The sequence below is a fragment of the Lampetra fluviatilis genome, unplaced genomic scaffold, assembly GCF_964198595.1.
Source record: "Lampetra fluviatilis unplaced genomic scaffold, kcLamFluv1.1 SCAFFOLD_504, whole genome shotgun sequence".
Lineage (NCBI taxonomy): Eukaryota > Metazoa > Chordata > Hyperoartia > Petromyzontiformes > Petromyzontidae > Lampetra > Lampetra fluviatilis.
This window is the reverse complement of record NW_027621695.1, coordinates 19,435-32,500: the sequence shown is the minus strand read 5'-3', so window position 1 is coordinate 32,500 and position 13,066 is coordinate 19,435. Positions and strand designations below refer to the sequence as shown.

General features: G+C 51.2%; 1 protein-coding gene across 1 annotated transcript; it reads left to right on the top strand.

Annotated features, from left to right (window-relative positions):
- The first annotated feature begins 1,501 nt into the window (after positions 1 to 1,501).
- LOC144955587 (uncharacterized) lies at positions 1,502 to 11,643 on the top strand. The gene is made up of 5 exons (XM_078885762.1): positions 1,502 to 1,600; positions 4,754 to 4,852; positions 6,930 to 7,010; positions 10,110 to 10,393; positions 11,389 to 11,643. Exons 2-5 carry the CDS (start codon positions 4,762 to 4,764, stop codon positions 11,641 to 11,643), a joined length of 711 nt encoding a protein of 236 aa, XP_078741888.1. The 5' UTR covers positions 1,502 to 1,600; positions 4,754 to 4,761.
- Positions 11,644 to 13,066: the final 1,423 nt, after the last annotated feature.

Below are 13,066 nucleotides of genomic sequence, written 5' to 3'. Positions count from 1 at the left end.
TGAATGAGCAGCTATTACCAAATCATCGGCATACATAACGTGGTTGACCAACAGGGAGCCATCCCTTGATCGCACCCGGGCGTCGATCAGCCTCCCATTATATCTGTACCAGATGGAAATTCCCCCGGTACAGCTATTGAAGGCTTCACGAACTACGCGGTCAAAATAGATGTGAAATAATGTGGGAGCCAGAGGACATCCCTGTCGCACCCCAAGGTGTACAGGGAAAGGCTCTGATGGTGAGCAGAGGGTCAGGGACTCTGAAAGCACGAAGAACAACCCAGAGCAAAGGCCTACTGATGGTATCATAGGCCTTGACCAGGTCACACACACACACTGACACACACACACATTTACACACACTCACTGACACACACACACACTGACACACACACACATTGACACGCACACACTGACACACACACACTGACACACACACACTGACACACACACTGACACACACACACATTAACACATACACATAGTCACACACAGACACACACACAGACACACACACACTGACACACACACACATTGACACACACACACACACTGCCACACACACACACTGACACAAACACACACTGACACACACACAGTGACACACACACACTGACACACACACACTGACACACACACACACACTGACACACACACACTGACACACGCACATACTGACACACACACACACTGACACACACACACACTGACACACACACACTGACACACACACACATTGACACAAACACACACTGACACACACACACACTGACACACACACACACACACTGACACACACACACACACACTGACACACACACACTGACACACACACACACTGACACCCCCAAATTGCGAATTGCAGAGCTGCTAACCGCTGCACCACCGCTCCCTGTTTCCTCCTAAACCAACCCTACCCTGATCAAAACAAACTAAGACCCACCCAGACACACCCAGACACACAGTCACTCACACACAGTCACCCACACCCTGCTGTATTTAACGTGACAGGAATCTTGAAGGCGCGCAAAACAGCACATACCTCAGTCGCTCTCTCGCCTACTACCTCCATAGCTACCTGTGTCTCTCTCTCTCCCTATAAACTTGTCTCTGTAGACGTTGCAGAGAGACAGGACAGACACACACACACAGGTACACAGAGACACACACACACAGGCGTACACACACACAGACACACACACACACAGGCGTACACACAGACACACACACACATAGGTAGACACACACACAGGCGTACACACAGACAGACACACACATAGGTAGACACACACATAGATAGACACACACACAGGCGTACACACAGACAGACACACACATAGATAGACACACACACAGACACATACACAGATAGACACACACACAGACACACACACACAGATAGACACACACAGGCGTACACACAGACACACACACAGACACACACACAGGCGTACACACAGACACACACACAGGCGTACACACAGACACACAGATAGACACACACACAGGCGTACGAACACAGTGAGATCGAGCCGGCAGTGGTGACGGATCATCGCTGTCTGTCGCGAATTCTACGCGACACTCTGGTCTGATAGTCGAGGTACAAAACTCGCTAAGCTTACATACTACACTACACTATACACTACTACACTACACTATACACTACACTATACACTACTACACTATACACTACTACACTACACTATACACTACTACACTACACTATACACTACACTATACACTACTACACTACACTATACACTACTACACTACACTATACACTACTACACTATACACTACACTATACACTACTACACTACACTATACACTACTACACTACACTATACACTACTACACTATACTATACACTACTACACTACACTATACACTACTACACTATACACTACACTATACACTACTACACTACACTATACACTACTACACTACACTATACACTACTACACTACACTATACACTACTACACTATACACTACTACACTATTCACTACTACACTACACTATACACTACACTATACACTACTACACTACACTATACACTACTACACTATACACTACACTATACACTACTACACTATACACTACTACACTATACACTACTACACTATACACTATATACTACACTACACTATACACTACTACACTACACTATACACTACTACACTACTACACTATATACTACACTACACTATACACTACTACACTACACACTACACTATACACTACACTATACACTACACTACTATACACTACTACACTATACACTACACTATACACTACACTATACACTACACTATACACTACACTAGACACTATACACTACACTACTATACACTACACTACTATACACTACACTATACACCACACTATACACTACACTATACACTACACTATACACTACATTATACACTACTACACTATACACTACACTATCCACTACACTATACACTACATTATACACTACTACACTATACACTACACTATCCACTACACTATACACTACTACACTATACACTGCTACACTATACACTACTACACTATACACTACACTATACTATACACTACTACACTATACACTACACTATACACTACTATACACTACACTATACACTACTACACTATACACTACACTATACACTACTACACTATACACTACACTATACACTACTACACTATACACTACACTATACACTACTACACTACACTATACACTACACTATACACTACACTATACACTACTACACTATACACTACACTATACACTACTACACTATACACTACTACACTACACTATACACTACACTATACACTACACTATACACTACACTATACACTACACTATACACTACTACACTATACACTACACTATACACTACACTATACACTACTACACTATACACTACACTATACACTACTACACTATACACTACTACACTACACTATACACTACACTACACACTACACTATACACTACTACACTACACTATACACTACACTATACACTACTACACTACACTATGCACTACACTATACACTACACTATACACTACTACACTATACACTACTACACTACACTATACACTACACTACACTATACACTACTACACTACACTATACACTACACTATACACTACTACACTATACACTACTACACTATACACTACTACACTACACTATACACTACACTACACTATACACTACTACACTACACTATACACTACACTATACACTACTACACTATACACTACTACACTATACACTACTACACTACACTATACACTACTACACTACACTATACACTACTACACTACACTATACACTATACACTACACTATACACTATACACTACACTTTACACTACTACACTATACAGTACTACACTATACACTACTACACTACACTATACACTACACTATACACTACACTATACACTACACTATACACTACACTATACACTACTACACTATACACTACTACACTATACACTACTACACTACACTATACACTACTACACTACACTATACACTACTACACTATACACTATACACTACACTATACACTATACACTACACTATACACTACTACACTATACACTACTACACTATACACTACTACACTACACTATACACTACTACACTACACTATACACTACTACACTATACACTACTACACTACACTATACACTACACTATACACTACACTATACACTACTACACTATACACTACACTATACACTACACTATACACTACTACACTATACACTACACTACTACACTACACTATACACTACTACACTACACTATACACTACTACACTACACTATACACTACTACACTATACACTATACACTACACTATACACTACACTATACACTACTACACTATATACTACACTATACACTACACTATACACTACTACACTATACACTACACTACTACACTACACTATACACTACTACACTATACACTACACTATACACTACACTATACACTACTACACTATACACTACACTACTACACTACACTATACACTACTACACTATACACTACACTATACACTACACTATACACTACTACAATACACTACACTATACACTACTACACTATACACTACACTATACACTACACTATACACTACTACAATACACTATACACTACACTATACACTACACTATACACTACACTATACACTACTACAATACACTACACTATACACTACTACACTATACACTACACTATACACTACACTATACACTACTACATTACACTATACACTACACTATACACTACACTATACACTACACTATACACTACACTATACACTACACTATACACTACTACAATACACTACACTATACACTACTACACTATACACTACACTATACACTACACTATACACTACTACATTACACTATACACTACACTATACACTACACTATACACTACACTATACACTACACTATACACTACACTACTACACTATACACTACACTATACACTACACTATACACTACACTATACACTACACTATACACTACACTATACACTACACTATACACTACACTACTACACTATACACTACACTATACACTACACTATACACTACACTATACACTACACTACTACACTATACACTACACTATACACTACACTATACACTACACTATACACTACACTACTACACTATACACTACACACTACACTATACACTACACTATTCACTACTCTGCCCGCAGGCATCACGATGATGGAGGGAGTGGAGGAGGCTCTGGGCGCCTTCAGATCGACCGTCAGGAAGAGCTTCGATGCAGCCAACACGAAGCAGGCAGAAGAGTGTGAGTGGTGGTGCAGCGGTTAGCGCACTGTGTGTGTGTGTGTCTGTGTGTGTCTATGTCTGTGTGTGTCTGTGTGTGTGTGTCTGTGTGTCTGTGTGTGTCTCTGTGTGTGTCTGTGTGTATCTGTGTATATGTTTGTGTGTGTGTCTGTGTATCTGTGTGTGTGTGTCTGTGTGTGTGTATGTGTGTGTGTCTGTGTGTATCTGTGTATATGTGTGTGTGTCTGTGTATCTGTGTGTGTGTGTCTGTGTGTGTCTCTGTGTGTGTCTGTGTGTATCTGTGTATATGTTTCTGTGTGTCTGTGTATATGTGTGTGTGTCTGTGTGTGTGTATGTGTGTGTGTCTGTGTGTATATGTGTGTGTGTCTGTGTATCTGTGTGTGTGTGTCTGTGTGTGTCTCTGTGTGTGTCTGTGTGTATCTGTGTATATGTGTGTGTGTGTCTGTGTATATGTGTGTGTGTCTGTGTGTGTGTGTGTATGTGTGTGTGTCTGTGTGTATCTGTGTATATGTGTGTGTGTCTGTGTATCTGTGTGTGTGTGTCTGTGTGTGTGTCTGTGTGTGTCTGTGTATATGTGTGTGTGTCTGTGTATCTGTGTGTCTGTGTATCTGTGTGTGTGTCTGTGTGTGTCTGTGTGTGTCTGTGTGTGTGTAGTGGGAGCCGTGGTGCAGCGGTTAGCGCACTGTGTGTGTGTCTGTGTGTGTCTGTGTGTGTGTCTGTGTGTGTGTGTGTGTCTGTGTGTGTGTCTGTGCGTCTGTCTGTGTGTCTGTGTGTGTGTGTGTCTGTCTGTGTGTCTGTGTGTGTCTGTGTGTGTGTGTCTGTGTGTGTGTCTGTGTGTGTCTGTGTGTGTGTCTCTGTGTGTGTGTGTTTGTGTGTGTCTGTGTGTGTGTTTGTGTGTGTCTGTGTGTGTGTTTGTGTGTCTGTGTGTGTGTCTGTGTGTGTGTCTGTGTGTGTCTGTGTGTGTGTCTCTGTGTGTGTGTGTTTGTGTGTGTCTGTGTGTGTGTTTGTGTGTCTGTGTATGTGTGTGTCTGTGTGTCTGTGTGTGTGTGTCTGTGTGTGTGTTTGGGGAGTGGTGAGGCAGTGGTTAGCGCACTGTGTGTGTTTGGGGAATGGTGGTGCAGTGGTTAGCGCACTGTGTGTGTTTGGGGAGTGGTGGTGCAGTGGTTAGCGCACTGTGTGTGTTTGGGGAGTGGTGGTGCAGTGGTTAGCGCACTGTGTGTGTGTGGGGAGTGGTGGTGCAGAGGCTACCTGGGGTATGTGTGCTCGATACTACTGACAGCAATTGCCCCAACAGGCCTGTTAAGTTAGTGATGGTGGTGATGGTGGTGGTTTTGATGGTGGTGGTGGTGATGTTGGTGATGATGGTGGTGGTGGTGATGGTGGTGATGGTAGTGGTGATGGTGATGATGGTGGTGATGATGTTGGTGGTGATAGTGGTGATGGTGGTGATGGTGATGGTAGTGGTGATGGTGGTGATGGTGGTGGTTTTGATGTTTGTGGTGGTGATGGTGGTGATGATGGTGGCTTTAGTGGGAAAAATCCACCACGCAGACTACAAATATACAGCAACAGGCATCGTCAGGCTCAAGGGATCGAACCCACGACCTCCTGTAGACCAGGCGAGGTAGTCAACATCTCACAGGGTCATAGATCGAACCCACGACCTCCTGTAGACCAGGCGAGGTAGTCTAACCCCTTATCTCTCTCTGTCTCTGTCTGTCTGTCTCTCTCTGTCTCTCTCTGTGTCTCTGTGTCTCTGTGTCTCTGTCTCTCACTGTCTCTCTGTCTGTCTCTCTCTGTCTCTCTCTCTTTCTCTGTCTCTGTCTGTCTCTTTGTCTCTGTGTCTCTCTCTCTGTCTCTCTCTGTCTCTCTCTCTCTGTCTGTGTCTCTCTATCTCTCTGTCTCTCTGTCTCTCTGTCTCTCTGTCTGTCTCTATCTCTCTGTCTCTCTCTCTGTCTCTCTCTCTCTGTCTGTGTCTCTCTATCTCTCTGTCTCTCTGTCTCTCTGTCTGTCTCTCTCTCTGTCTCTGTCTCTCTGTCTCTCTCTCTGTCTCTCTGCCTCCGTCTCGCTCTCCGCAGCTCTGGATGGAGCCGTGCAGACCTGGAAGGAATCCGTCCGGAGACGTCTCATGCCAACAAAAGAGACAGACATCATCGAAGGTGTCTCTACTCAGAGCCCCACAGCCCACTCTACACTACACTATACACTACACACTATACACTACACTACTACACTATACACTACACTATACACTACACTACTACACTATACACTACACTACCACACTACACTCTACACTACACTATACACTACACTACCACACTACACTCTACACTACACTATACACTACACTATACATTACTACACTACACTATACACTACTACACTATACACTACTACACTATACACTACTACACTCTACACTACACTATACACTACACTATACACTACACTATACACTACTACACTATACACTACTACACTATACACTACTACACTACACACTATACACTACACTACTACACTATACACTACACTACCACACTACACTCTACACTACACTATACACTACTACACTCTACACTACACTATACACTACTACACTATACACTACACTATACACTACTACACTATACACTACACTACTACACTATACACTACTACACTATACACTACACTACTACACTATACACTATACTGAGCTACGTGCCAGGCCTCGTGTAGAACTTCCAATAGACCACCACCACCACCACCCCCATCACCACCACCACCCCCACCACCACCACCACCACCCCAACCACCACCACCACCATCACCACCCCCACCACCACCACCACCCCCACCACCACCACCACCCCAACCACCACCACCACCACCCCCACCACCACCACCACCCCCACCACCACCACCACCCCAACCACCACCACCACCACCACCACCCCCACCACCACCCCAACCACCACCACCACCATCACCACCCCCATCACCACCACCACCCCCACCACCACCCCCACCACCACCACCACCATCACCACCCCCACCACCACCACCACCCCCACCACCACCACCACCACCCCAACCACCACCACCACCATCACCACCCCCATCACCACCACCACCCCCCACCACCACCCCCACCACCACCACCACCACCCCAACCACCACCACCACCATCACCACCCCCATCACCACCCCCATCACCACCACCACCCCCACCACCACCACCACCACCCCAACCACCACCACCACCATCACCACCCCCATCACCACCACCACCCCCACCACCACCACCCCAACCACCCCCACCACCACCACCACCCCCACCACCACCACCACCCCAACCACCACCACCCCCATCACCACCACCACCCCCACCACCACCACCACCACCCCAACCACCACCACCACCATCACCACCCCCACCACCACCACCACCCCCACCACCACCACCACCCCAACCACCACCACCACCACCACCCCAACCACCACCCCAACCACCACCACCACCCCCACCACCACCACCACCCCAACCACCACCACCACCACCCCAACCACCACCACCACCACCCCAACCACCACCACCACCACCCCCACCACCACCACCACCACCATCCCCACCACCACCACCACCACCCCCATCACCACCACCCCAACCACCACCACCACCATCACCACCCCCACCACCACCACCACCCCCACCACCACCACCACCCCAACCACCACCACCACCCCAACCACCACCCCAACCACCACCACCACCCCCACCACCACCACCACCCCAACCACCACCACTACCACCACCTCCATCACCACCATCCCCACCACCACCACCACCACCCCAACCACCACCACCATCCCCACCACCACCACCATCCCCACCACCACCAACACCATCCCCACCACCACCACCACCCCCACCACCACCACCACCATCCCCACCACCACCACCACCCCAACCACCACCCCAACCACCACCCCAACCACCACCACCATCCCCACCACCACCACCACCCCATCCACCACCACCACCACCCCAACCACCACCCCCACCACCACCACCACCACCACCACCACTACCACCCCCACCACCCCAACCACCACCCCAACCACCACCACCACCCCCACCACCACCACCACCCCAACCACCACCACTACCACCACCTCCATCACCACCATCCCCACCACCACCACCACCACCACCACCCCAACCACCACCACCATCCCCACCACCACCACCATCCCCACCACCACCACCACCATCCCCACCACCACCACCACCCCCACCACCACCACCACCATCCCCACCACCACCACCACCCCCACCACCACCACCACCACCACCACCCCAACCACCACCCCAACCACCACCCCAACCACCACCACCATCCCCACCACCACCACCACCCCATCCACCACCACCACCACCCCAACCACCACCCCCACCACCACCACCACCACCACCACCCCAACCACCACCCCAACCACCACCACCACCCCCACCACCACCACCACCACCCCAACCACCACCCCAACCACCACCACCACCCCCACCACCACCACCACCCCAACCACCACCACCACCACCACCACCCCCATCACCACCCCCACCACCACCACCCCAACCACCACCACCACCACCATCACCTCCACCATCCTCCTAACCACCACCTCCACCCACCACCACCACCACCACCCTAACCATCACCACCACCTCCACCATCCTTCTAACCACCCCAACCACCCCAACCACCCCAACCACCCCAACCACCCCAACCACCACCACCACCACCCTCCTAACCACCACCACCACCCTCCTAACCCTCCCACCACCACCCACCTCCCCAGCTCTAGACTTGGCCCAGCGTCTCATGGACCGCCCCTGGTACCGCGCTTCTGTCCGTGCCAACACAGCCACCACCCCAACCACCACCACCACCACCCCAACCACCCCAACTACCACCACCACCACCCTAACCACCCTAACCACCACCACTACAACCACCACCATCCTCCTAACCACAACCCCAACCACCACCACAACCACCACCACCACAACCCCAACCATCACCTCCACCATCCTCCTAACCACCACCTCCACCCACCACCACCACCACCCCAACCACCACCACCACCATCCTCCTAACCACCACCTCCACCCACCACCACCACCACCACCACCCCAACCACCACCACCACCCTCCTAACCACCACCACCACCACCACCCTCCTAACCCTCCCACCACCCCCCACCTCCCCAGCTCTAGACTTGGCCCAGCGTCTCATGGACCGTCCCTGGTACCGCGCCTCTGTCCGTGCCAACGGAGCTACGATTCCCGCCGTGCCGGGTCTCTACGCCGTGGGGAGACGGTCTCGCCGCCACGGGTCGGGGTCCTCCTCCGACTCGGACTGCGCAATCCTCTCGGAGTCCTCCTCCTCGGAGTCGTCCTCGGAGTTGTCGACTGGCAGCGGGCGAGCGTCACGACGGCTGTCGGTGCAGGGACTGGCTCCGTCTAAGCACGCGCAGGAAGTTGTCTACCTGCAGGTTTGTGGGGGGTGTGTCTGTGGTGGTGGTGTGTGTGTGGTGGTGTGTGTGTGTGGTGGGTCTCTCTGTGTGTGTGGTGGTGGGGTGGTGTGCTTTGTGTGGTGGGACTCTGTGTGGCAGGCATCGTCATGGTCAGGGATCGAACCCACGACCTCCTGTAGACCAGGCGAGGTAGTCAACATCTCACAGGGTCACAGATCGAACCCACGACCCCCTGTAGACCAGGCGAGGTAGTCAACATCTCACAGGGTCACAGATCGAACCCACGACCTCCTGTAGACCAGGCGAGGTAGTCAACATCTCACAGGGTCACAGATCGAACCCACGACCTCCCGTAGACCAGGCGAGGTAGTCAACATCTCACAGGGTCACAGATCGAACCCACGACCTCCCGTAGACCAGGCGAGGTAGTCGACATCTCACAGGGTCACAGATCGAACCCACGACCTCCCGTAGACCAGGCGAGGTAGTCGACATCTCACAGGGTCACAGATCGAACCCACGACCTCCCGTAGACCAGGCGAGGTAGTCAACATCTCACAGGGTCACAGATCGAACCCACGACCTCCCGTAGACCAGGCGAGGTAGTCAACATCTCACAGGGTCACAGATCGAACCCACGACCTCCCGTAGACCAGGCGAGGTAGTCAACATCTCACAGAGTCACAGATCAAACCCACGACCTCCCGTAGACCAGGCGAGGTAGTCAACATCTCACAGGGTCACAGATCGAACCCACGACCTCCCGCAGACCAGGCGAGGTAGTCAACATCTCACAGGGTCACAGATCGAACCCACGACCTCCCGTAGACCAGGCGAGGTAGTCAACATCTCACAGGGTCACAGATCGAACCCACGACCTCCCGTCGACCAGGCGAGGTAGTCAACATCTCACAGGGTCACAGATCGAACCCACGACCTCCCGTAGACCAGGCGAGTTAGTCAACATCTCCTACCTCTCCCCCCCCCACCACCCACCACCCTCTCTCCACCAGGTGGCCTGCGCCCCCAAGGACATCCGCCGTTCGCTGCGTGCCGCCTTCAGCCGCAAAAACCCGGGCAGCCTGTCCGAGGCCCTCTTCTCGTCGGCCGAGAGCGACCTCTACGTGAAGTGGGTCCCCTACGAGGAGGAGTGGGAGGCCGACCTGCCGCTACCCTCGTGCCAGGCGGCAGTCGCCCAGCGGCTGGGATACGAGCCCGAGTATAACGAGGCCCTCTACGCCGATGTCGGAGGCTGTGTGGTGTCCTGAGTGGGGGGGGGGGGGATGATGTAGTGGTGTAGTGGAGGTGGTGGGGGGGGGGTGGTGTAGTGGTGTAGTGGAGGTGGTGGTGTCCTGATTGGTGGAGGCTGTGTGGTCTCCTGATTGGGGGGGGGAGGGGGGGGGGGTGGTGTAGTGGTGGTGTTGGAGTTGGGGTTGAGGTGGGTGGAGCTGGGGTTAGGGTGGAGTTGGGGTTGGGTGGAGTTGGGGTGGTGGTGGGATACGAGCCCGAGTACAACGAAGCCCTCTACGCTGATGTGGGAGGCTGTGTGGTGTCCTGATTGGGGGGGGGGGTGGAGTGGTGGTGGGGGGGGGGGGGTGGTGTAGTGGTGTAGTGGAGGTGGTGGGGGGTGGGTGTAGTGGTGGTGGGGGGGGGGGTGGTGTAGTGGTGTAGTGGAGGTGGTGGGGGGGGGGGGTTGGTGTAGTGGTGGTGGTGGAGGTGGAGGTAGTGGTGGTGGTGGTGGTGGTGGTGGAGGTGGTGGTGGTGGTGGTGGAGGAGGTGGTGGTGGAGGTGGAGGTGGTGGAGCTGGAGTTGGGATACGAGCCCGAGTACAACAAGGCCCTCTACGCCGATGTGGGAGGCTGTGTGGTGTCCTGATTGGGGGGGGGGGGGATGATGTAGTGGTGGAAGTGTAGTGGGTGGGTAGTGGGTGGGTGGGTGATGGGGGTGGGGTGGGTAGTGGGTGGGTAGTGGGTGGGTAGTGGGTGGGTAGTGGGTGGGTAGTGGGTGGGTAGTGGGTGGGTGGGTAGTGGGTGGGTGATGGGGGTGGGTGATGGGGGTGGGTGATGTGGGTGGGTGGGTTTTGGGTAGCTGCTACTCTCTAAAGCACTTGCCCCAACGGTCTGTCAAGGCTACACGGGGGATCTTTGTCTTCGTGTCTGTGTGTGTCTATGTGTGTGTCTATGTGTGTGTGTGTGTCTATGTGTGTGTCTGTGTGTGTCTGTGTGTGTGTCTCTGTGTGTGTGTCTGTGTGTGTCCGTGTGTGTTTTTGTGTTTGTGTGTCTGTGTGTGTGTCTGTGTGTGTCTGTGTGTCTCTGTGTGTGTCTGTGTGTGTGTCTGTGTGTGTGTCTGTGTGTGTGTCTGTGTGTGTGGTGGTGGTGTAGTGGTGTTGGTGGTGATGATTATGGTGGTGGTGTAGTGAACATCGCTAGCACTGGGGCAGACAAAGGCGGCCGGGCGTGGTGCTGTCTACCCACACTGGGTGGTGAGACACTGGGTAGTGAGACACTGGGTAGTGAGACACAGGGTAGAGAGACACTGGGTAGTGAGACACTCGGTAGAGAGACATTGGGTAGTGAGACACTGGGTGGTGAGACACTGGGTAGAGAGACACTGGGTAGTGAGACACTGGGCAGTGAGACACTGGGTAGTCAGACACTGGGTAGTGAGACACTGGGTAGAGAGACACTGGGT

Coding starts and splice junctions, on each gene's coding strand:
- LOC144955587 (XM_078885762.1), top strand. CDS start 4,762: ATGATGGAGGGAGTGGAGGAGGCTCTGGGCGCCTTCAGATCGACCGTC. Junction 4,853..6,929: donor CACGAAGCAGGCAGAAGAGT/GTGAGTGGTGGT, acceptor CGCTCTCCGCAG/CTCTGGATGGAGCCGTGCAG. Junction 10,394..11,388: donor AGGAAGTTGTCTACCTGCAG/GTTTGTGGGGGG, acceptor TCTCTCCACCAG/GTGGCCTGCGCCCCCAAGGA.